The sequence below is a fragment of the Hyperolius riggenbachi genome, chromosome 6, assembly GCF_040937935.1.
Source record: "Hyperolius riggenbachi isolate aHypRig1 chromosome 6, aHypRig1.pri, whole genome shotgun sequence".
Lineage (NCBI taxonomy): Eukaryota > Metazoa > Chordata > Amphibia > Anura > Hyperoliidae > Hyperolius > Hyperolius riggenbachi.
In genome coordinates this window covers 112,332,121-112,353,536 of record NC_090651.1, presented here as the reverse complement: position 1 = coordinate 112,353,536, position 21,416 = coordinate 112,332,121, and the positions used below count along the sequence as shown (strand labels likewise).

General features: G+C 42.1%; 1 protein-coding gene across 2 annotated transcripts in view; it reads right to left on the bottom strand.

The window, feature by feature from the left end:
- ABCA4 (ATP binding cassette subfamily A member 4) overlaps nt 1-21,416 on the bottom strand; it is a 300,886-nt gene that overhangs the window by 221,419 nt on the left and 58,051 nt on the right. For both annotated transcript variants that reach the window (XM_068239773.1, XM_068239774.1), the window contains exons 5-6: nt 14,413-14,552; nt 4,871-4,998 (exon numbers count right to left, since the gene is read on the bottom strand). In XM_068239773.1, coding sequence (XP_068095874.1) covers nt 4,871-4,998; nt 14,413-14,552 — 268 coding nt within the window. The remainder of the gene's footprint in view (nt 1-4,870; nt 4,999-14,412; nt 14,553-21,416) is intronic.

Genomic DNA, 21,416 nt, shown 5'->3' with positions numbered 1-21,416 from the left:
CATAGTGATTCAGCTACGGGCTGCAGAAATCTTCAGCATGCTGGCCAGATTCACACTGAATTGCAATCTGGGCAGCAAGCTACTGAAAAGATAGGCAGCTTTTCCCCAGACAGCTCGCAAGTAGGGAAACACTGCAGATTCATAGCTAGTGGAAATGGGCCCTTAGTGTGGATTTTCATTGGTGGGCTTATTAAAGAGAAACTGTAACCAAGAATTGAACTTCATCCCAATCAGTAGCTGATACCCCCTTTTACATGAGAAATCTTTTCCTTTTCACAAACGGATCATCAGGGGGCTCTGTATGGCTGATATTGTGGTCAGGGCCGGATTTGTACTCTTTACAACCCAAGGCCACTGTCACCAGCCGCCACCCTTCAGTATAGGTAACGATATGACCCCCCCCCCCTCCAGTATAGGCATCCAGCTGACCCCTCCCCCTTCCCTGTAGTATAGGTAGCCTGATGACCCCTCTCCCTTTCCCTCCAGTATAGGTAGTCAGATGACCCCTCCCACTTTCCCTCCAGTATAGGTAGCCAGATGACTCCTTAATCCCTCCTTTCCCCACCCCCCTTTCAGTATAGGTAGCTAGCTCACCTTCACACCGCAGCAGCCAATCAGTGTCACTCATTTCTCTACTCATCTCCAGTGCAGAAGCTTCCTCTTCCTTTGCATCTCCAATGCTGCCCAAGTCCATAGCCTCCAACCACAATGCAAGTGTCCACAGAGAGAAAGGTGGCTGCTGCACAGGCGGCTATCAGCAGAGTACCTCGGTCAGGCACTTGCCTGATCTCCCTGCATTGCAGTATTTGCATGCTTGCAAATGCTGCACCAGTTTAGCCTGCTGCTTTGGTGCCCTTGCTCCTGTGGTGTCCTAGGCCATGCCTATGATGCCTTGGCCTAAATCCGGCCCTGATTGTGGTGGAACCCCTCTCACAGTGTGATGTCTGGACCATGGTTCTGACATCACACTGTGGGAGCCTTGTTGCATTGTGGGAAATAACAGCTGTTTACAGCTGTTTCCAACTGCCAAAAAAAAACAAGCAGCATCTCCTTCCACTGACATCACCTGCCAGCAGTAAAAATGTCACCAGTTAATAAATGTCACAATGTAAATCAGGGAGAGGAAAGACTCTAAAATGGGCAAACACTGACTAAATCATTTATACATAATTATTTGTAAAAATGAAGCACTTTTTTATTACATTATTTTCACTGTAGTTCCTTTTTAATCAAGACTTTAAAAAGAGTCCCCAGAGAAATATAGCCTGTTCCAACTGCCAAAGTTGCCAATTTCAACCTCTTTAATTACTGACATACAGTATATAAATTACACAGGTTTTCTGGCTGGCTAGATAGATCTTGTTCACGCTGGTTATACAGAACAACTGTAACCACAGAACCTACATAACTTAGACATGTCCGTAATTAAAGGGTTGGGTTGGCAACACTGCTAACTGCACTTCCTGTATAGGGGAAAATGACTGTCAATTACGGGGAGAAAAACACTTAACTGTACTAATAGCTAACCGGTCATGCTGTCCTGGTAGCTTGTCATCATACTATCTGCTATATTATTAGTCAATATCAACTGTGCTTCAGTAACAGAACACCTGCTTTCTGCCTTATGATGTCACCTTTCTGGAATGTCACACTTTCTAAGCCTCTGAATAATAGCTAATGTTCTTTTTACTCTATTGCAATGTTTCAACATAGCTCAGTGAACTGTTATCGGTTGTGAAATCCAAGCGTTTTAATCTCTTTGGTTTTACTGTATGAAGTTCTGTACTCCTAAGTGAAACTAGTGAATGAAATCACTTCATGAGGCACCTTACAAACATCCATTTCCTCTGAGTGACTTGACAAACCAGATGGGATGGGAAATAAAACATGCTTGTCAATCTCTCTCTCCTCCCTGCTAGTGACTCAGTACTGAGGAAGTCAGTTTTAATGTTCTCAACAACACATGGGTTTGTAATTCAGCCAGATTAATGCTTGTAGCTCAACCATAGACAAAGATAGTGAATTACTTTGCTACTTTCCTGACCTTTCCCAGAAATTCTATGGCTACAGATAAACAGAGCTGCACTGACAGCAAATGCTGAGTCAGTTTGAGTACAACAATCCAGGGTCTATCCTGAGCTGTCTTTAGTCAGCGTTCATGAGGTGAGTCAGTGATTGGTGACAGTCAATATCAAATTCACACGGTATTGGCATGGCACGAGCTACTTAAAACTTGCAAGCTGGCTACTAGAATGCTGACCTCTTGATCTGCACTTGACCACAAATGGCTTTCTTCACAAGAAAAGGGCTTTGGTATAAAGAAGCGAGGTGACTCATATGATACGGCTGATAATATGAACAAAAGCAGTGACCTCTAGGCTGATTAGTTGAGGTCAGTGAAGGACAAGACTTAATAATCACATGGCTGAGAAGGACACTTGAACCCACACCATTTTTACTGAAACAAAGGGGTCACAACAAGTCCTTCTGGTCTATTTAATGTGTTGTTGACATCCATTCACAACCTTGCAGTCTAGCAAGACCTTCTTAGTGACACCAAACATAACCAGCAAGCTTTCTACTGGACCAGTGAAGAAAACTCACCCCGGGAGACAACATTGTCAATTGTCTGGTAAAGGCCCAGTGACTCGATAAACCAGGAAGAAAGGGGTAAAAGGAAAATAAAAGGAGAAAAGAATACTGTATCTGTAAAACGTTTGTTTTAACCGTAGTAATCACTAAGTAGACAGTCCAGCCCTCATTGAGAAGGGATGCATTGATGAAACCCTTTCTGAAATTCTCATTCATTTTAAAGTGTGTGGATAATAATGGTCAAAAATGCCGATTTAAGATTCCGCAGAAATTCCAATTTCCACCAGTGCCGATTATTGATTCCACGTATTTTTCTTTTTCCGGACAGTCTGATTTTTGGTCATTTTTTGCACTTTCTGATTGGCCAAATACTTCTGAGTTGCATTCTAGGATCTAGATCTCTTCTTTAGGTGTATTGCATTGTTTGAAATCATAAAACTATATATTTTTAGTGAAATGAGGAATATTTTACTGTGATTAACCATATGATTATAACAGACAGACCTTCCCACTTAGCACTTACTATAAGGAAATAACTGGAAAGGTTTGGCAGCACATACACAACAAAAGGTAATATGTGCCTACAATATTTACATAGCATACCCGCAGAGGGGCTTTTTTCCTTATCAAAAGTGGAGTTTTTCTTTAAAGTGGAACTGAACTCTTGCACAGAAAAAGAGAGAAACGCACCCTGCATGTATTTAGAGTTTAGCCTGTCTAATTACCTCTCATCTGTGACTAACCACAAGTTGTAATTTGATCACTCAGCTGTGACAGCTGACCGCTATGGCAGAGGCAACTAATTTGTAAACACAGGAAAAAGAAAAAGAAGCTGCTCCACCTCACCACATATCGCTGTGCTGTGTGTAGAATGGTGTAGGAGACAGGAACACTACTCCTAACGACCTTATGAAGCAAAGTTGTCTGCACTCCTTCATAGTATTAAAATCCATATCTTTATATGCTCATCATTAAAATGTACAACAGTTCTCTTCTCTAATTCTCCCTTTCTCTCCTCACTCTCTCTCCTCATCCCCATTTTCTTCTTCTCAACCTGCTGAGTTAACAGTCGTGACCCTTTCTTTTTCGGGTTGTCAGGCCATCGCTGGATGGTGGACCCCTAGGGTCTCAGTTGTCACTAGTCCTAACCTACTAGGGCCTTCCCCTCCCCCCCATTTACACTGAGGCATGGCCCAGAAAGTTGGACATAGTCACATAGTCCTCTGGGGCATACGTTCAAGCTTTCATAAGCATATTCTACATTTATGATTTTTTTTTCTTTACTGGTTTTCAGTTTGGTAAGGTCAACTTAAATCTCTTTAAGTTCTGGGAAAATAGACAAGTGTAGAGATCTGAGTGACTTTGACAAAGGCCAAATAGTGATCGCTAGATAATGGTCAGAGCATCTTCAAAATGGCACTTCTAGCAGGGGATTCCCAGTGATTATTACTGCCCAAAAGTGGTCCAAGAAAACATAAGTGGAAAACTGGTAACAGGATCACAGGCTGTCCAATGGTCTGGAATCTGCATTATTGGCAAAGGCTAGCCTGTCTGGTCCGATACCACAGAAGAGATATTGGAACATATATGCGAGAAAAACTGCCCGTGAGATAGGGCTGTCAGAACATACTGCACAGTTGCTACAAAACTGCCGGCCGGTCAGTGTGCCCAACCTGACCCGTGTCCACTGCTGAAAGTACCTACAGTGAGAATGTGAGCATCAGAACTGGACCATGGAGAAATCGAAGGAAGTGAAGTGATTAGGAAAAAGTGACCAAGGTTCAACTAACACTGGAATTGTGTCCTTGTATTATCAATCAACAGCCAATGATACAAGACACAAGGTTTCTGTCCACTGCCCTTACTCGGGTACCTCTGCTGGTGATTAGTATTAAGAGGGTGAAGTAGTCTTTAGATTGGTTGAGAGTTTTGAGACCTATGTTTAGCACACTAATGAGAACATATTTTGAATGTACTGTATTCTCCTTGTTTGTAAATAAGTTAAAGACCTGACAAATATCTGTTAATACGACTGGTAATACTAGGGTTAGAACTATCAATTCTACTTCACTTCACTGGTAGCCGAAGTTTGAACACACACCCCCCCTACACACACACACACACACACACACACACACACACACACACACACACACACACACACACACACACACACACACACACACACACACACACACACACACACACCAACAAAAATTATGGAAGACATGCAGAAAAGTACATTATTCATTGAAATAGTCTTGTATTTTGCTCTTACCTGTTCTACACGGATCTGTGCATTAATCAGCTGGTACACCACGGAATCGCTGAGCTGAACTTCTCTCAATAAAAACAGCGTCAGAGTTTCATCATCCTTTAAGATGTCTCTGATCCTTATGCCACGTCCTATGCAGGAAAACACCAGAGATGAGTGTTTATATTAATATACAAGATGCTTGGTAAGACTATTGCACTGTGTTTAGTCCCGCATTCTACTGATGGCATGTTTAGTATTATGTACGCAGTATCAGCTGCTACTCTGCGTATGTATTGAAAGTAAATTGGCTTCAGCTTTTACTGATCTCAGTTTAAAAATTCTGTTTCTACAGTATGTTCCTCCTTCTTCCTCTCTTATCAGCACACATTGAGAATGACATACAGGACTAGTGATTAGTCATTTCTTTGTATAAATGGTGTCAAATGAGTATTAGTATATTAGCCAAAAACATAGGTCATCACCACTCTGCAATAAATAAGCTATTTTATTGCCTAATATAGAAAGCTGGAAATGACAGACCGTTTTTTCGGGCTATCTAGCTCTTTTTCAAACTGCACAAGGCCCTAACAAATGTGACACACAGCACCTTTAAATACACCCATCTCCAGATGCATAACCAATAGCATCCATCTGGGCGGGGCAACCGAGACCAAAAATGTGTGAAGGGGGGTGCTGGGGTTGTGGAGAGGAGAAAGGTCTGCTAGTGCCACAGTGCTAAAATAATGGTCATTGGCCTCAATTCACTAAGCTTATCTCCTGTCTTTAATAACTCTTCTAGAGTTGTTACCATGGTGATAAGGCATGTAGTATTCAGGAAACATTTTACCTCTGGCAAACCTAAAGTTAACTTTTCTGTCTTTAAGTTAACTCTTTAATCCTTAAAATAACTCCAGAGTTAAAGACAGGCTGTTCATTAACTGCGTGTGAAAATAACTACAGAGCAGGTAACTTAACTACAGAGGAGGTAACTTAACTACAGAGGAGGTAACGTAAGGAATGAAGAGATAAGATAACTCTCTTACTGTGTGGAGGTAAGTTTTCTCTTGCCTTATTATCTCCAGCATGATCTTAGTGAATTGAGGCCAATGAATATAAAATCTAGTTATACTGTAGATGCAATAGTTTAACTGAATGCCCAGTTATAGGCTGTTGAATGTAGATCAAGGAAACTACTGGTACATACTGGTAAAGGGGTTTTGTATGGTTTGGAGTGTGGCAGTTATATGTTTTTAGGCCTTTTATACACCGATGATACTGGTTGTTGGAGAACATACTTTCATGTAAGTGAGATTAAAAAGGAAGCATGTGTTAATGCAAGCTACCATTTCCTGGTTGTATGTAGCAATATTGGTTCTCAAAAGTGACAAGGGAACCAATAAATATGGCTGCCACAGCTTTTACTACAAGGCATTTACCGATAAAATGTTTGGGGCAAAACCGGAAAAAATGTTTAAGGAATTTCAGTTTCCCACAATGGCTACAAGAAACGGAGGCTGCTGGGCTTGGGTTACCTTAACAGATAGTCTGGTGTGTGTACAGATGCCCCCATAGACACAGTTTCAAGATCCAACATGCCAGATCTAAACAACAGCTACAACCTAAAGCAAGTTCATCGTGTTCCATGTCATTTATCCTCCCGTCTGCATTGAACAGTACACGCTGCTCGGGCCACTGTGCTGATTGTGACAGAAACTGGCCCTCTAACACTCCCAATTGCTACGAGCAACTGCTGTTGTGTATGTGAATACACCTTTACTATAGATATCATTGTGTGCACTCAGGAACCAAACAGAACCTCCAGAGGAAGCCGGAAGTCCGGCGAAACCGGTAGAGGACGCCTGACTGCGTCCCTGCCGCCGCACCGTCCCCCCTCCAGCCTGTTTGGGAGTTTGCTCCCCCTCTCCAGCCAACCCGGCGTACACCAATCCGGACACCGCTGAGCACGCACCAAGCCTCTTGCCTCCATCTCGCATTGGACAATCCATCTATTGCAGGCAGTTACCCCGGCCACACCACGTTCAGCCTGGATGGCTATATTGCTATTCACCATCTTCAACCAGGATATGTAAGCAGCCCCACGGGCATGACTTTTGTTTGTGTATGTGGACTGATACATTGGACTGATGCGGTGTGAGCATTGGCTCTAACTATACAGTATATGCAAGATGCTTTGAATTTTGAATCTGGATCTCACTGTCTGAAGATGTTCAATGCTTTGCTTAAACCTGAACTTCTGCTTATGCCAATTTATACTTAGTGCTCGGTGGAGCTCTGCCTGCATGCTGCATTCTTACTAACATTGGAGTCTGACATCTAATTACAGGCTTGATTAACCTTTTGCTGTGCCTAGTGTATGTCTCCGGACGGATCATCTTTCTGCTCATAACAAGTAGAATTTGCTCATCACAATATACCTAAGATTGGCCTGCATATATGCATTTTTGCTGGATCTTGTTATCTAGATACATATACAATTTTGGTTTTGTTCTTTTGACTGTATGGCCATACAGATCGGTATGTGTGTTGCTGAGTCCGTATGTGTATGCGGGGATTGACTGGCTACGGTTACATCTGAGGCAGGGGGGAGGGGGCTGTGGGGGTGGCAGGGCGACAGATTTTTAATTGATACTGTTATACAATTTTGGATTAATAAAGCTTTTGCATTTTGATTATATTGGTGACTATTGGATGTTTTTGTTTGCCCAGGGCATACCCGCCTCACTTCTTTATCTCACCTTGGTTTGTTTCAAACAGAACAGAAGCAGTGGAGTTATTACGTTCTTATTTCCTTATGTTGAATGTGATCAGTAAAACCCTGTTTCTGAAAACTGATGTTAAATATCTAACTACTTGGGGTTAAGTCCACTGCTACCTCCCTTTTAAATGTTTTTTTAATATATACTTTATTCTATCCTGGCGCCTTTGTTTCTCAACTTGGTGATTAAAAATCTAAAACATAGTCCAAGTAGCAGGTTAAATTGTTTATTAAGATTTAACATTTATTGAACAGTCTCAAACTAAGTGGTATTACCATAGTGACCATGGGAAGGGAGGCTGTTTCTCCCCCTTTTGCAGAGTAGTGCAGTGGAGCAGCTTATTATATACCGGCTCTAGCACTGCATTGGGTTAGCCACATGCTCTATGCTGCATATGTTTGGCTCAGAGTGCATGTCATGTGATTGGGAGCTGGAGGTATGCAAGCATAGAGCCTGGTGCCAGGCTCTACCTGCCAGGTAGAACAGAAGAAATCACATCACATTGTATAGATCACGGGTAGGGAACCTATGGCTCGGGAGCCATATGTGGCTCTTTTGATGGCTAGTGGCTACATCTGGCTCACAGACAAATCAGTAGGTATTGATTCACTAAACTACACTGCTCAAGCAGCACAGCTTATTGTGGCAGCACAAGTGACATTTTCAGAGTAGGCACACTACTGCTGTAGCATACACTACTAACTTACTCGCGCTCCCTCAAAAACTAACAGCCGCTCCTAATGTATTTAATAGGGAAATCGCAAGCGGTTTTGGCATGCGTATTTTACCGCGATTTCACATGCGATTTCGCATAGAAAGCAATGTTAACTCACACAGGCAGTGACATGGTTAAAATCGCATAAATACTAACCTATGCGAAATCGCATGCAAAATCATGGGAAAATACGCACCTGGAATCGCACCCGCATGCGATTTCGTCAGCGGGGAATCAGCGGCCATTCAGCACCGTGCAAGTGGCAACGGGCCCTAACAGTGAATCAACCCCCAAGTCAGCTAGCTAATTTTACAAGCTGTGAGTCAATATTTCTCCTGTCTGGCTCTCGGGGAAATTGCAGATGTTGCTGAAACCCAAGAGAAGCTGAAGATGTGTCTGACACTTCCGCTGCTCGGAGGATCAACTGTATACACATCACCATGGCAACAGTGCATGCGCACTGTGCCATTTTGAAACATATTGTATGGCTCTCACAGAATTCCATTTAAAATATGTGGCGTTTATGGCTCTCTCAGCCAAAAAGGTTCCTGACCCTTGGTATAGATGTTACATTGTTCTGCTGCGCTACTCTGCAATGTGAGGAGAGTTGTGGCGTGTGTGTTTTACCAGTCACTTAAAGAGTTTGTATCCCAGGAGAGGGCCCCATGCTAATTTGGTCAGGCAGTCCTGCGGGTTGTTGCTGCACCCAGGCTCAAACTCACGATGCTTCAACCAGAAACACTGTCACCAGTGTGTTCTCCTGGATGGGAGGCAGTGTAATGTTGTTGTTTTACTTCTTACAATGATGCACATTTGAAGCTCTCAAGTGCCACATTAAATGACAAAGAGGGCTGGATTCGGCCTGTGGGCCTTGTGTTTGACACCTGTGATGTATACTGTAAGCAGCAGGATCAGTTAGCAAATGCAAACACATGTTTATGTCAAGTTCTGCGTAAAATCATGACCTTCCAATAAAGGATTGTGCAGGAGGTGATAATGTTGTTATAGAGTAGCTATGTCAACAAGATGCAGTTATGACTTTGTTAAACCATAAAGTATACGATGATCCATATAAGGTACTGTCTTAAAGAGACATTATAGAGTTGTAAAGTATATATACGCTGCCTAGCTGCAGAACACTCCTTCCAACTGATTTTAGTTTCTGGGTATTTAAAAGTCCCACATAATAATGGCAGTAATTGTGTAAGTTATCTGTAGCAGTGTACCTGTAAGCCTTGTACACACATACCAGGCAAGTCACCCAGCAGGGATTGGGACTAGAGACACATTCTGTTGCTATGGGCGAGGAGGGTCAATGGAGCAAGCAGCGTCACGGAGTGGGCGGAGTGAGTGAGGATAATAATGCCCTCAGCTAGTACTCATCTGAGTTGAACCACCAGGCAGATCACTTGTGGATCCGTCGAGGGGCATCGTGGGCCACTGTACTGTACACAGGCTAGCTTCTTGGCAGAGGCAGTCGTTATTGGCCACCTCAGGCATGTGTATGTAGCTTAAGTGGATACAAGCATGTAGCTCTCTATCGTGTGTACATTATTCTACAATACAGCATTTAAACTTCCAAACACTATCATAATGTTCACCATTCCTTGGTATTTAGAGGCATTCCTTTGATTAAAGCACCTTCAAGCCCAGTGTCCTCACATTTGCTGAAATATAGCAGCTAATTCCTTAACGCAATGTTACAGATGGCAGTGTGTGAGCCGGGGTTGTTATGTTTATTATATAAATACATTAGGTTTCCTGATGTAAGCAGCACCAGACAGAAACACTAAACAAATATTTGCTTTGCTCCAGCTGTAAATCTGTGACCAGTAAACTATTTATTGCTAAATGATTAACTGCCAGAAAAATTGTCATGCTGTGCATAAATACATGTGCAAAAGATACATAAAGTATGCTGCACCTTGCTAGTCTTATACTGCACTTTCCTGTGGAGGTTTCTACAAATAAGAGTGAATGACTGTGATTCTACCTCTGCAAAATACACGCTGACATCATCTATTGGGATTCAGGGATGATTCACACTTGGCTGCGCAGAAAACGCAAACTTTTTTTGTACAAGAACTCTTGGATAACTATGCCTGTAGATGTGCCTTACAATGTGCACATTTTGACACAGTAGCTAATGATTTTCAAAGGCAAGTGATGTGTGGAATTATGCAGTACTGCTGTGAGGTTTTTTCCCTGCATGTGATATTTGCATTGAAGTGTGATAATCCCATTGATTTACATGTGGGAACAGGCATGATATTTTGACAAATGTGAACCCTCTCAGTGTTGCCACCAAGGTATTAGAGCTAACAGCTATTGCTGGGGGATCATGGGTAGTGTTGCTCTGTGTCCAACAAGTATAATTATTGCATACTGATATAGCGTAGACATTTTCTTTTTTTTTTGTAACTCAATTTTTATTAAGAGGTTCAATATATAAACAGGTTTTACAGATATTCACAGGATATATCTTCTAGGAAAATGTAGCAGATAGATAAACATACCAAAAGTGACAAATTATTCCATAAAACCCAAGAAAGAGAGTAAAGAAGAGAGAACCTCTTTTCTTTCTTCTTTTTCCTTGTCTAGTATAGAGTCATAGAAGAAGCATATAATAATTACCCTTCACATGACTAATATAGTGGTATGTCATATCCTAGAATTAATTTCAACAGAATAAATCAGGATTAAGGGGCAAAGATAATATTCAGAGAGAGGGGAGAGAGAGGGATGGAGAGGTTAAGATTCAGAGGCTAGATCGAAGTTAATATCCCAAAAGTCCCAGGTTTTACCAAATTGTCCTGCGGAATCGTTGACCAGTGATGACAAAGATTCCATTATCCTAATCCTGCGTATGCGGAGGACAACCTCCTCTAGGGTAGGGGGATGATTAGCGTAGACATTTTCTGCAGCACTTCTATATAGCGTATTTAGTCATGTCACTAATTGTCTTACAGAGGAGTTCACAGTCTTCCTACCATAGTCAGTCACTGTGTTATGTTCACATTGCAGTCTAAGGCCACTTTTATGGAGGGAGCCAATTAACTAATTGGAATATTTTGAGATGGGGAAGAAACTGCAATACCTGGAGGAAACCCATGCATATATAGGGAGAACATACACACTTTGTGCAGATTGTGTCCTGGTCCAGATCTGAACTGGGGCCCCAAGGCAAGAGTGCTATCCACTACACTACCATGATGAGAAGAACAGAAGGCAACATCATCCCCTACCCACGGTCCTGCTTCTAGAGTAGTTATGTGAGCCAATTATCCATAGAAGATCAATCAGAAAGTCGATAGGAAATCAGATTGGCCATGTTTGAAACAGTCGATCTGACAACAATTCTGTCAGAAAATTGCATTGTGTGTACCTAGCATTATTGTATGAAGCCTTTAAGTTACCTACAGACATCTGAAGGAAGTTGAATATTCAGGCTTAATCTGATGACACTCATGCTTCCTATCTGCCAACTCTTCTACAAAGTGCAGAGCTACTGTTTGTGCTTTAAGTAGGGTAAGAGGAAGCAGACAGCAGACATAGGCTGTGCTAGCTTATTAGTTCCACCTCTACCCCTCCTGGATTTTGAAGATGTAAAACAAAAACAGACTGATCAGGCGACTGTCATCTCCTGACTGTAGGAACTTTTTCCAGAGCCATTGTAATAGCACAAAAGGTCTGCCCCACAGAGGTCACACACTGTCTGCAGCTTTGTTATTTGTAAACGGACAACCTCCTGCGGTCCACATAAACACAGTCACATAACAGAGCACATCACACACACCAAAGTGAGGTCAAAATTCGGTGAACATCAGAATCAGAATCAGAATCCTTTTATTTCGCCAAGCACGACTGGGTCATGCCCGGAATTGGTTTAAGCAACAAAACAGGCACAAAAAAATTTGGCAATAGCATTGAATTTGCAGCAGTAGAAAGACAGTGATAAAAGGACAGTGCGAGATAAAGGCAGACATTGCCTTGGTAGCCATAACAATAACAGTGCAAAGAGAAACAAAAAGATAAGTAACAAAGAAGGACAAAAAGAACAGACTTTTAAAATAAAATTAAAAATAACACTTTCAGTAACATGGGCTCAGCAACTAGAAAGGTGCATCCTTGGGGAGGGGGGGCTTAGTTGGAGTTTAAGAGTCTCACTGCTGTGGGGAAGAAAGTGTCACTGTGTCTCGCTGTCTTGGTGTGGATAGCACGAAACCTCCGGCCCGATGGTAGCCGTGTAAAGAAACGATGACCTGGATGTGATGGATCATTGGATCCAGTATAGCATTAGCATAACCGTATAATTGTTATGATTGTTGTGATTGATCGACCCCACCAATGGAGGGGAAAATGATAAGCAATCCATCAGACTTAAAGAATCTTCCTTAAATTATACCATTAACGGTACCCGATCTGATCGACTGTATGGTCAGTTGTTTGGGAGATTGTACCGTTAACTTCCTTAGCAGTATGATTCTTCCCAGATTTTAGAAGTGGTACAATGTTTTCTCTGGAAAGAATAAAGCCGCTAAGCAGCCAGAGAGCGCCCCACCCCCAGTCTAGGTAGCCAGAGACTGACCTCAGTACAGGTAGCCAGAGTGTGCCCCCATTATTGGTAGTCAGAAAGTGACCCCCACCCCCAGTATAGTTACCTATATAGGTAGGCAGAGAATGCCCCCCCCCCTTTATAAAGGTAGCCATGTAGTGCCCCCCGTTTAGGTGACCAGAAAGTGCTCCCCCCATTATAAGTAGCCATTGAGGTCTCCAGGTACACTCTCCACCTGGTCCTCCCAGTGGTCTCCTCAAGTGTAGCTCAGGGTTAAGACTAATAGCAGTAAAAAGTAACCCCGAGCTTTGCTCAGCAATACAGCCAAGGGGGTTAATGGGCACCTTAATGAAAATTCTTTGAGGATTTTACCATGAGGTAAATTCTTTGGGGGGAATTTGCCCATTTCCTTTTCTACATCCAATGGAGTGTTACCAGGTATTCTTACAAAAGGAATCTGACCATATAGAACCTGCCCCTAGCAACCAATATACAGTTGGACATCCGGAATTATTTAGAAATCACTGCAGCTGTAAGGAGAGATAGATACAGGGAGACTTATATTGTCCATGTTATTGCATGTTATTCCAGTTACTGTAAAGTCTAATACTATGGATATTTTCACATTATTGTGTATTATTTCTGTTACCGTAAAGTTTAATATAGTGCATACTTGCACTAGGGGACCTTGCATATAAAGTTAGGGACTTGTAAGATTGTATCTAGTCAATTATAAGCGAGGTCTATCCCTTGTGGGTTTTGTATCCAGGTCCAATTGGTTTACACTTGGGGCTTGATTCACAAAAGGGTGCTAACTGAGTTAGCACCCCTGAAAGCTTTAGGCGTGCTAACTAGGGTGCTAAGCAGTTAGCACACCTAAAGCTTTTATTGATCGCGCGCAAAGTTTAAGCGCTGCTCGCGACACGTCGAACCGGGTGCTATGAAAACGACGCACCGGGTGCACCTAAACCGTCGCACCGGGTTCGCCCGAAACGTCACACAGTACGCCGTTTCGGGCGCACCCGGTGCGACGTATCACGCACACCACTCAGGGCTTAAACTTTGCGCACGCTAACTTAGCGCGCAAAACTTTGTGCATCCTCAAGGGCTTTAGGCATGCTAAGATGCTTTTAGGCGTGCTAACTAAGTTAGCACCCTTTTGTAAATCAAGCCCTTAGAGTGCACTTCCTGTGTTCAGTGTGGATAATTACTTCACAGATAGGTGTGCATTTTGCACAACCATTTTATCTGGATCCTGTCTGTATAGCCTCAGTTTAAATTAAAAGACTTTTGTTGTATGATTGTTATATTTTATTGATTTTAGTAATAACATTTGTAGCTTTTATACATATACATTTGTAAAAAGGAATAATGATATTGTTTGGAACATCTTATATATACAGAATATCAGGGAGGACCCTACATATGTCCTCTCTTTGTTGCATTGCATTCATTGTTTCTGTGTTCCAGAGGGTAGAGTACTATTTTTTCCCTTTTAGTTCTCCTAGAAATGTACCTGAAACTTTTCCAGGGTTAGTCCGAAGGGTATCCATGGTATGTGACATGGTGTAAAGTTCCCGCCACATCCTTCCGAGGTGTTGCATTTCTGGCTTCTCCAAGAGGACATCTTGGGCATCTTTATAAGCTCTTGCAAGACTTAAAGAAAGCAAAGAACAAGTGGTTATTTGTTATAGAAAGAGACTTAACTGGCAAACTGATAAAGATTCAGAGGCCTGCAGTGTTCTCAGTCAGGAAACACTGAGCTGTAACCTGCAGATTAACAGACGCCACTTCACAGGTAATGCTGTATGTGTGGTGATAGCTAGGGTAGGAAATGAAAATGGGAAAACAAATCAATATATCTTCTGAGGGGCCGGATTAGCCCATTCAAGAATTATCTTTATTCGGTCAGCACAAGCCCCGGAGTTCAGGAAACTTTTCAAGCCATATTCAAAAATGTTAAAAAGCATTTGAAAAAGAAAAAAATAAATGGTAAGACTTTGCAAAATGCTCATGTAGAGGTGCATGATGGGAAAATATCTGCTACAGATAACTCTGTAGCAAGATGCACTGCTAAAAGGTTTCCACTTAATGAAAGCTTAACGTAAACCTGAACTGAAACTAAACTCAAGAGATATTTATTGTATATAAAGTAGAAATGGAATGTATAGAACAGTCTTGGTGTCTCATAGTCTTATTTTCATTGTAAGGGGTTACATTTTTACTATGGATTGTTGAATCAAAAGAGCGTGCAAAGGACTGGCACTACAAGGATCACAGTCTCCAGTGAAGAAGCAGCAGGGTAGAAAAGTAGAAAGTCCTGTGTCACAATTTACTGCCTCTTAGAATTTCATGGAAGCTGCGTGCTCATGATGAAAATCAGTTGCAATCCATGGATCAAAGAATGACAAACAATCAGGTACTGCAGTTTCTTTGAATTTATTCCATATCATTCATCATTCAATGGTAGATGTGTCAATCACAGTGGAACAACTTGTGCATCAGTGACAACAAATTTACATTGTAAGATCCTACCAGGATGGAGGCAGAAGGCAGTGGGTGCAGGGCAACAAAACGGGCATGTAAGTGGACCGGTGGACCAGTCTCGGAAGAAGCATTGAAGTGCGAAACGGCCGTTAGGCTGCCCGTTTTGTCGCCCTGCGCCCACCGCCTTCTGCCTCCATCCTGGTAGAATCTTACAATGTAAATTTGTTGTCACTGATGCACAAGTTGTTCCACTGTGATTGACACATCTACCATTGAATGATGCACCTGATGCTTTGAACCTTTTGCATTAATTTTGATATGGAATAAATTCAAAGAAACTGCAGTGCCTGATTGCTTGTCACTCTTTCTCAAATTACTATGGATTGTGCACAGCAAAATCAATGTGAGCAAAGCCTGGTTCAAACAGCTCAGAATAAAAACAAATAATTAATTTTAGAGTCTCATAGCACTCTCTTGCTATAAGCATTGCTTGCACAAGTAGATAAAAAATTTACTTCTATTTACATTTCGGGAGACCCTGGGCTGAACTCCTGTTCACCTGCGTAATTTGCATACAAAAAACACTGAGTTGTTTTTTTACTTCCAATCTCTGGTTTCCACCACCCTATCCTGAACTATACCGCTTTTGAAATCAATTTGACATTGTTGATCATTTTCATAGGATGCAGAAGTAGATTTGTGCAAAATGGTCAAATCTCCCTTTGGACTGGGAACATGGAAAGTGCACCCAGCCCAGTGCCTGTCACTTGCATATCAATAGCAATAATTCAAATACATTTTCCATTCAATAAGAAAATCATATGTATGCATAACAAAACTGACAAATAAGTTCTATAAAAAATTAATTGTTTTCAATTCCATGCAATTATTTTTATTCATATTGGGGATATTCAAAATTTAGATCTAAACATAAATAACTTGATCAAATCTTCCACTTAAAGACTTATACCTTTTACTATATACATTTGAAATAATAACATATTCCAATGTCTAAAAGCTTGATGAAGGACCTGACGACAATAGTGTTGTCGACAATTTTTTAGCTATATTGGAATAATAGCATAATTGGCTGCCTTAAAAATGGGAGTTTGGAAATTTTCTGGTGTATTTTAATATAGTTTGTTTTATACTTATTTTACTTATTTCGATTTGACTTTTTTCTTTTTCCTTCTATCTGGTTAGCCCCTCAAAGATTTTTTTTTCATATCAAGTAATCACCCTTTGGGCATTCCCTTCCATCCACAATGAAAGATTACAAATCTTTTCGTTGCCATCAAGCCATCATCGGGTTTCCCATTCGATTCCATGCTGATACCATTCATCTGCTGGCAATCGATTCCCCAAAATCTCATATCGAGATTGACCAAAAAACGATAGAAAGTATCGATCAGACAGGACGGAAAAGTTAGGTCATTTGGGGCGGGTGATGGCATTGGCAGATCGATCCTGACGAAGCTTGCAGTGGGCGGGCGCAACGCGTCGGTGGGCTGGGCTACACTCCGTTGTGCGTACTGAGTGCTGGAATTGGCCGGCCAGCCACGCGGCAAGCTAAACTGTAATCACACTGCTCCTGCTCCCCCGGGCCAGGCTGCTTGGTGGGTAGAGCTGTGAGCTGAACGAAGAGGAAACTTTGCAGTCCTCTTGATTTAACGGCCGGACAAGCTCCCTATAGCATTACCAGAAGCCATTTGGGTGAGCAAGGAGAGGAGTGGTATCCAGGAGCACCAGGAAGTGACCGCGGCTCTGAGAAGCTGTTTCTGTCTGCAGGGTAATAGGATTCAAGAGGCAGCTAGCCTGTCACCACAGCGGTCTGTTATAACTGGAACTTCTGTTTGTCAGTGTTGTGCCGGCAAATGGTCTACCTCCAAATCATCAGGCAGCTATACCTATCTCCACACACTGAAGACTAAGGACAATTGGTACCGGTACCAGAGTGAATGGAGTGTATGTGGATGGCTGTGTGTTGAAGTGTGAGGAGCGCTCCGCACTGTTTTAAGTGTTTTTAGGGCAGTATTGTAGTGTGCAGTTTTTTGATACTCTAAGCGACATTAATAAAGGTGATTCATTTTTGTACTCCCAGAGCGGCAGCATAGTATTTTGTATTGAATTGGCAGATGGATGGCCCATAGTGTTGCATTGCATCGAACATTGCAACAATGCGGTTCAATCAATTTTCAATAGCTCTCCGCTAGAATCTACTGGAAATAGATGAGCAGTGCATGGTAGGAATTGATTCCTTCTGAATCGATTCTTTTCAGAAAGGATCGATGATTTTGGAACATTGGGAGGAAATGTATAAGTGTATGGCCAGCAGTTTAACAATTAGCATCATCAGTGGGAATGGTCAGTTTTTGCACATCTGGAATTTGGGTCAATCAAGTGTTGCTTAGTCATTCGTAGACAATCAGGATGATATAAAATAAATGTGCAAAATTATAGGAAAGGAATACGTAATATAAAATATCAGCTGAACAGTTCCATAGGAAACTTCTAATGTTGAAATTGGAATGGAAGTGTCAAAGTTTGACAATGCAATAACTTTTGAGTTCCAATTACATCTAAGAACAAGCCTCCTCTTTGTATATTACAATATATGAAACTTAAAACATACTCTCCCATTTACTATGGTAACAAAATACTTCCTTGCTTTCACTGATTCACCCGAATGATCATTAGGATATTGACAACACTATCTGGACAAGCGGACATTTTAATGAAAAAATATGGACATCAAGGGCTTCTCGGAAGTGTTGGAATTCTGGAATACATTGGTTGAGGGGAACGTGTCCTCAGCATAGGTCACGATAAAGAGTATCGGGTGTACATCATGGAATATGTAATATCAGTGCTTATATGGTAGCCTAATGCCATAAAGCGTCTTAGCAAAATGTAGCCACATGTGTACAGACTACAGGATACATGAAAAAAAGTCTTTAGTAACAAAGGCTTTATACAAAGCTGGAGGAAAGCTTGACTATGATAGATACCACAACACCTATTTTCTTATCACCCGTGTCACATATCCTGTAATAGGCAACTGGGGCTAACAATGGGCCTTTTGTTTGGTCAAGACTCAGAAAGTGCTTCAGCTAGTCCTGCTTGCTGTCTGCATCTCATATACTTGTCTGGTGGGCACAGGTTGAGGGCCTGTGTCCTGTCACTTGGTGACGCCTCTCCTGCACAGACATCGTCAACATTTTTAACATTTTTCCTACATTGGACTTGGAATACTATTTTGAGAATATTTTTGTGGAACAGCATGGCAGTGATGCCCGGATACCCCCAATCATGAATTCGAGTGATCACGAATTTGACTCTGCCCACCGACGAATTGACTCGTGATCATGATAACGAATAGAAACAGATATCCGACTTGAGTGCAGTTTTGAGTCGAACAACTGCATGTAATCACGAATCACGATAAATTAGAAACACGAAATTTGCCAGATATGTTAAGAAGAAAAGTGGTAACAAGAGGAAATTTTTTTTTTCAAAAACCCTAACATTTACATTTAAATGTATGCTTTTTTCCTTTGAAACTTTAAAATCGATTTTCTTAAAAACTATATGGTCTTTTTTAAAAAAAAATGTTTCCTCTTGTTCCCACTGTTCTTCTTAACAGATCTGGCAAATTGTGTGTTTCTAGCATGTAAGGGGGCTTTGCTATTAAACATTAAAGTTGGCGGGTTTTTAAAGGAGCACTATGGCAAAAAAATTTAAAATATGTGCAGAAATATACAAATAAGTAGTACATCCCCTACGAAGAGATGGACTAGTCCAAAACCTGTCACTTCTGTCAGATTTCTACTACCTACTGTAAGTGACAGCAACATAGGAGAAAAGTAATATATGTCTCATTTTACTCTGGAAAAAAATACTTCTTATTTGTCTATGTTTGCACATATTTTACATTTTACAATTTTTCGCCATAGTGCCCCTTTAATCACGCATCACAACTAGTGATTACGTGTAACTCGTGATCATGAGTCGGGTATCGAGTGCAATCATGAGTGCATTCGTGATCGGAATTCATGATCACAAATGCCGATAACGACCTCGTGAAGACAAAAAAAACCGACTTGTGATCTCGACCTTGTGATGAGCACCTCTACGGCATGGTACTTGAATATGCATTTTAATATGTTTTGAACTTAAATAATGTAAAATGTATTTCAAAATATTTCCAAGTAGATAGGCTACTAGTGGTCAGTATAAGCCTATAGTGGTAATAAAGCAGAAGCAGCGGAATGCAACTATTAATAATGATATCACTTTAAAGCACACCTGAAGTGAGAAGGATATGGAGGCTGCCATATTTATTTTCTTTTAAACAATGCCAGTTGCCTGGTTGTCCTGCTAATCATCTGCCTCTAATACTTTTAGCCATAGACCCTATACAAGCAAATGCAGGTCAGATGTTTCTGACAGAAGTATGACTGGATTAGCCGAATGCTCGTTTACAGAGTCTGATTTAGACACTACTGGAGCACAGCAGATCATCAGGACTGCTGTAACGATTGTGGAATTATCTCCGTGATCAGCGCACAGGGCGTGCGCTGACACTGCGGAAATCCTCCACAAGCGTGTAATTTGAGGGAACCCAGCAAAAGGTGCAACGCACCTGTAGAGGGAAATTCCTGTCGACAGGTGGAGCGGTGGAGTGCAGAGGAACAGCTCCTCTGCCCTGCCACACACGCCAGACAGGAATTGCACGAAGGGAAGAAACGCAGAGCAAGATAGCCCTGAAAGAGAGAGATCAAAGCGACAGAGGGTATGTGTGTCCACCAAACTAGTCGCCACCCTGCGACGATGAACACACAACCAAGAAGACAAAGTGAGAAGGCAATCGCCAGAGATGGCGATTGCTAACAGCAACACAAGACCGAATAAGCACAGATGAGGAATGTATGTATGTCCACCAATCTAGCCGCCACCCTGCGACGGCGGACACACAACAAAGGAAACCAAGTGAGAACGCAATCGCAAGACAAGCGATTGTGAAAGAGAATGAGCACAGGGACAGATTGTATGTGTGTGCACCAAACTGGTCGCCAACCTGCGACGGTGCATACACAACAGCAGATATGAAGTAGGAACGCAATCGCGAAATATGCGATTGCCCGAGGTGACACAAGGCTACAGCAAGGCAGAGCACGAGAGTAGCAAAGGCACAGCAAATGATACAATGAGAAGATAAGGAAAATAACAAACGCTAGCTAAACGCGAACACCGCACTCATTCGCAACAGTGCACACGTTTATGCGCGGTCTCCGCGTGTTAAGCACAACAGAGACAAGCACGCCTAACTAACCACCGACAGACAAACATGAAACAGAGGACGCGAGCGCTTGCTCAAACGGTAACCTCACCGAGCCTCCAGCAAGCGTTCGTAGCAGGCAAGACAGATACACGAAAACAGGAATAAGTGAGAGAGACGGATCCACAGCACTAGCGCAAGGCGAGTGTGATCCAGGCAAGACAGATAGAGGAGATAGCTGGTAGCAACCGCTGCTCCAGCTATACTCCAAGAACAAAGATCAGAATGACTTCCTGTCGACCACCGCTGGGACAGAACAATCACAACCGACAAACAAAACAGATATGCAATCCTAACTGCACTAGGGAATCTGCCTAGTGCAGTTTCAGGAATTACTCTAAGCTAATCTTCAAACAATGAGCAAGGCTGACACTCCGGGAGTGTTCCACAGGACTAACCCTTATGACCAGCAAAGGACTCTGGGAAACATAGCTCTTTATACTGTCGGTCATCAAAGGAGGCAGGTAGGGGATTTGCATAACGAGTATATGCAAATTCCTCAGCAGCAGAACAGACCAGAAACTTGTAATGGAAAGACAGGTCTCTCTTGCAGAGACCTGCAGCCCACAGACTAGAGGAATGGTCAAACAGCTGTCTGCCAGTGCATCCAGCTGAGCGGATCATTACAACTGCCAGGCATGTGGTATTTTTACAAGGAAATAAATATGGCAACCTTCATATACCTCTCACTTCAG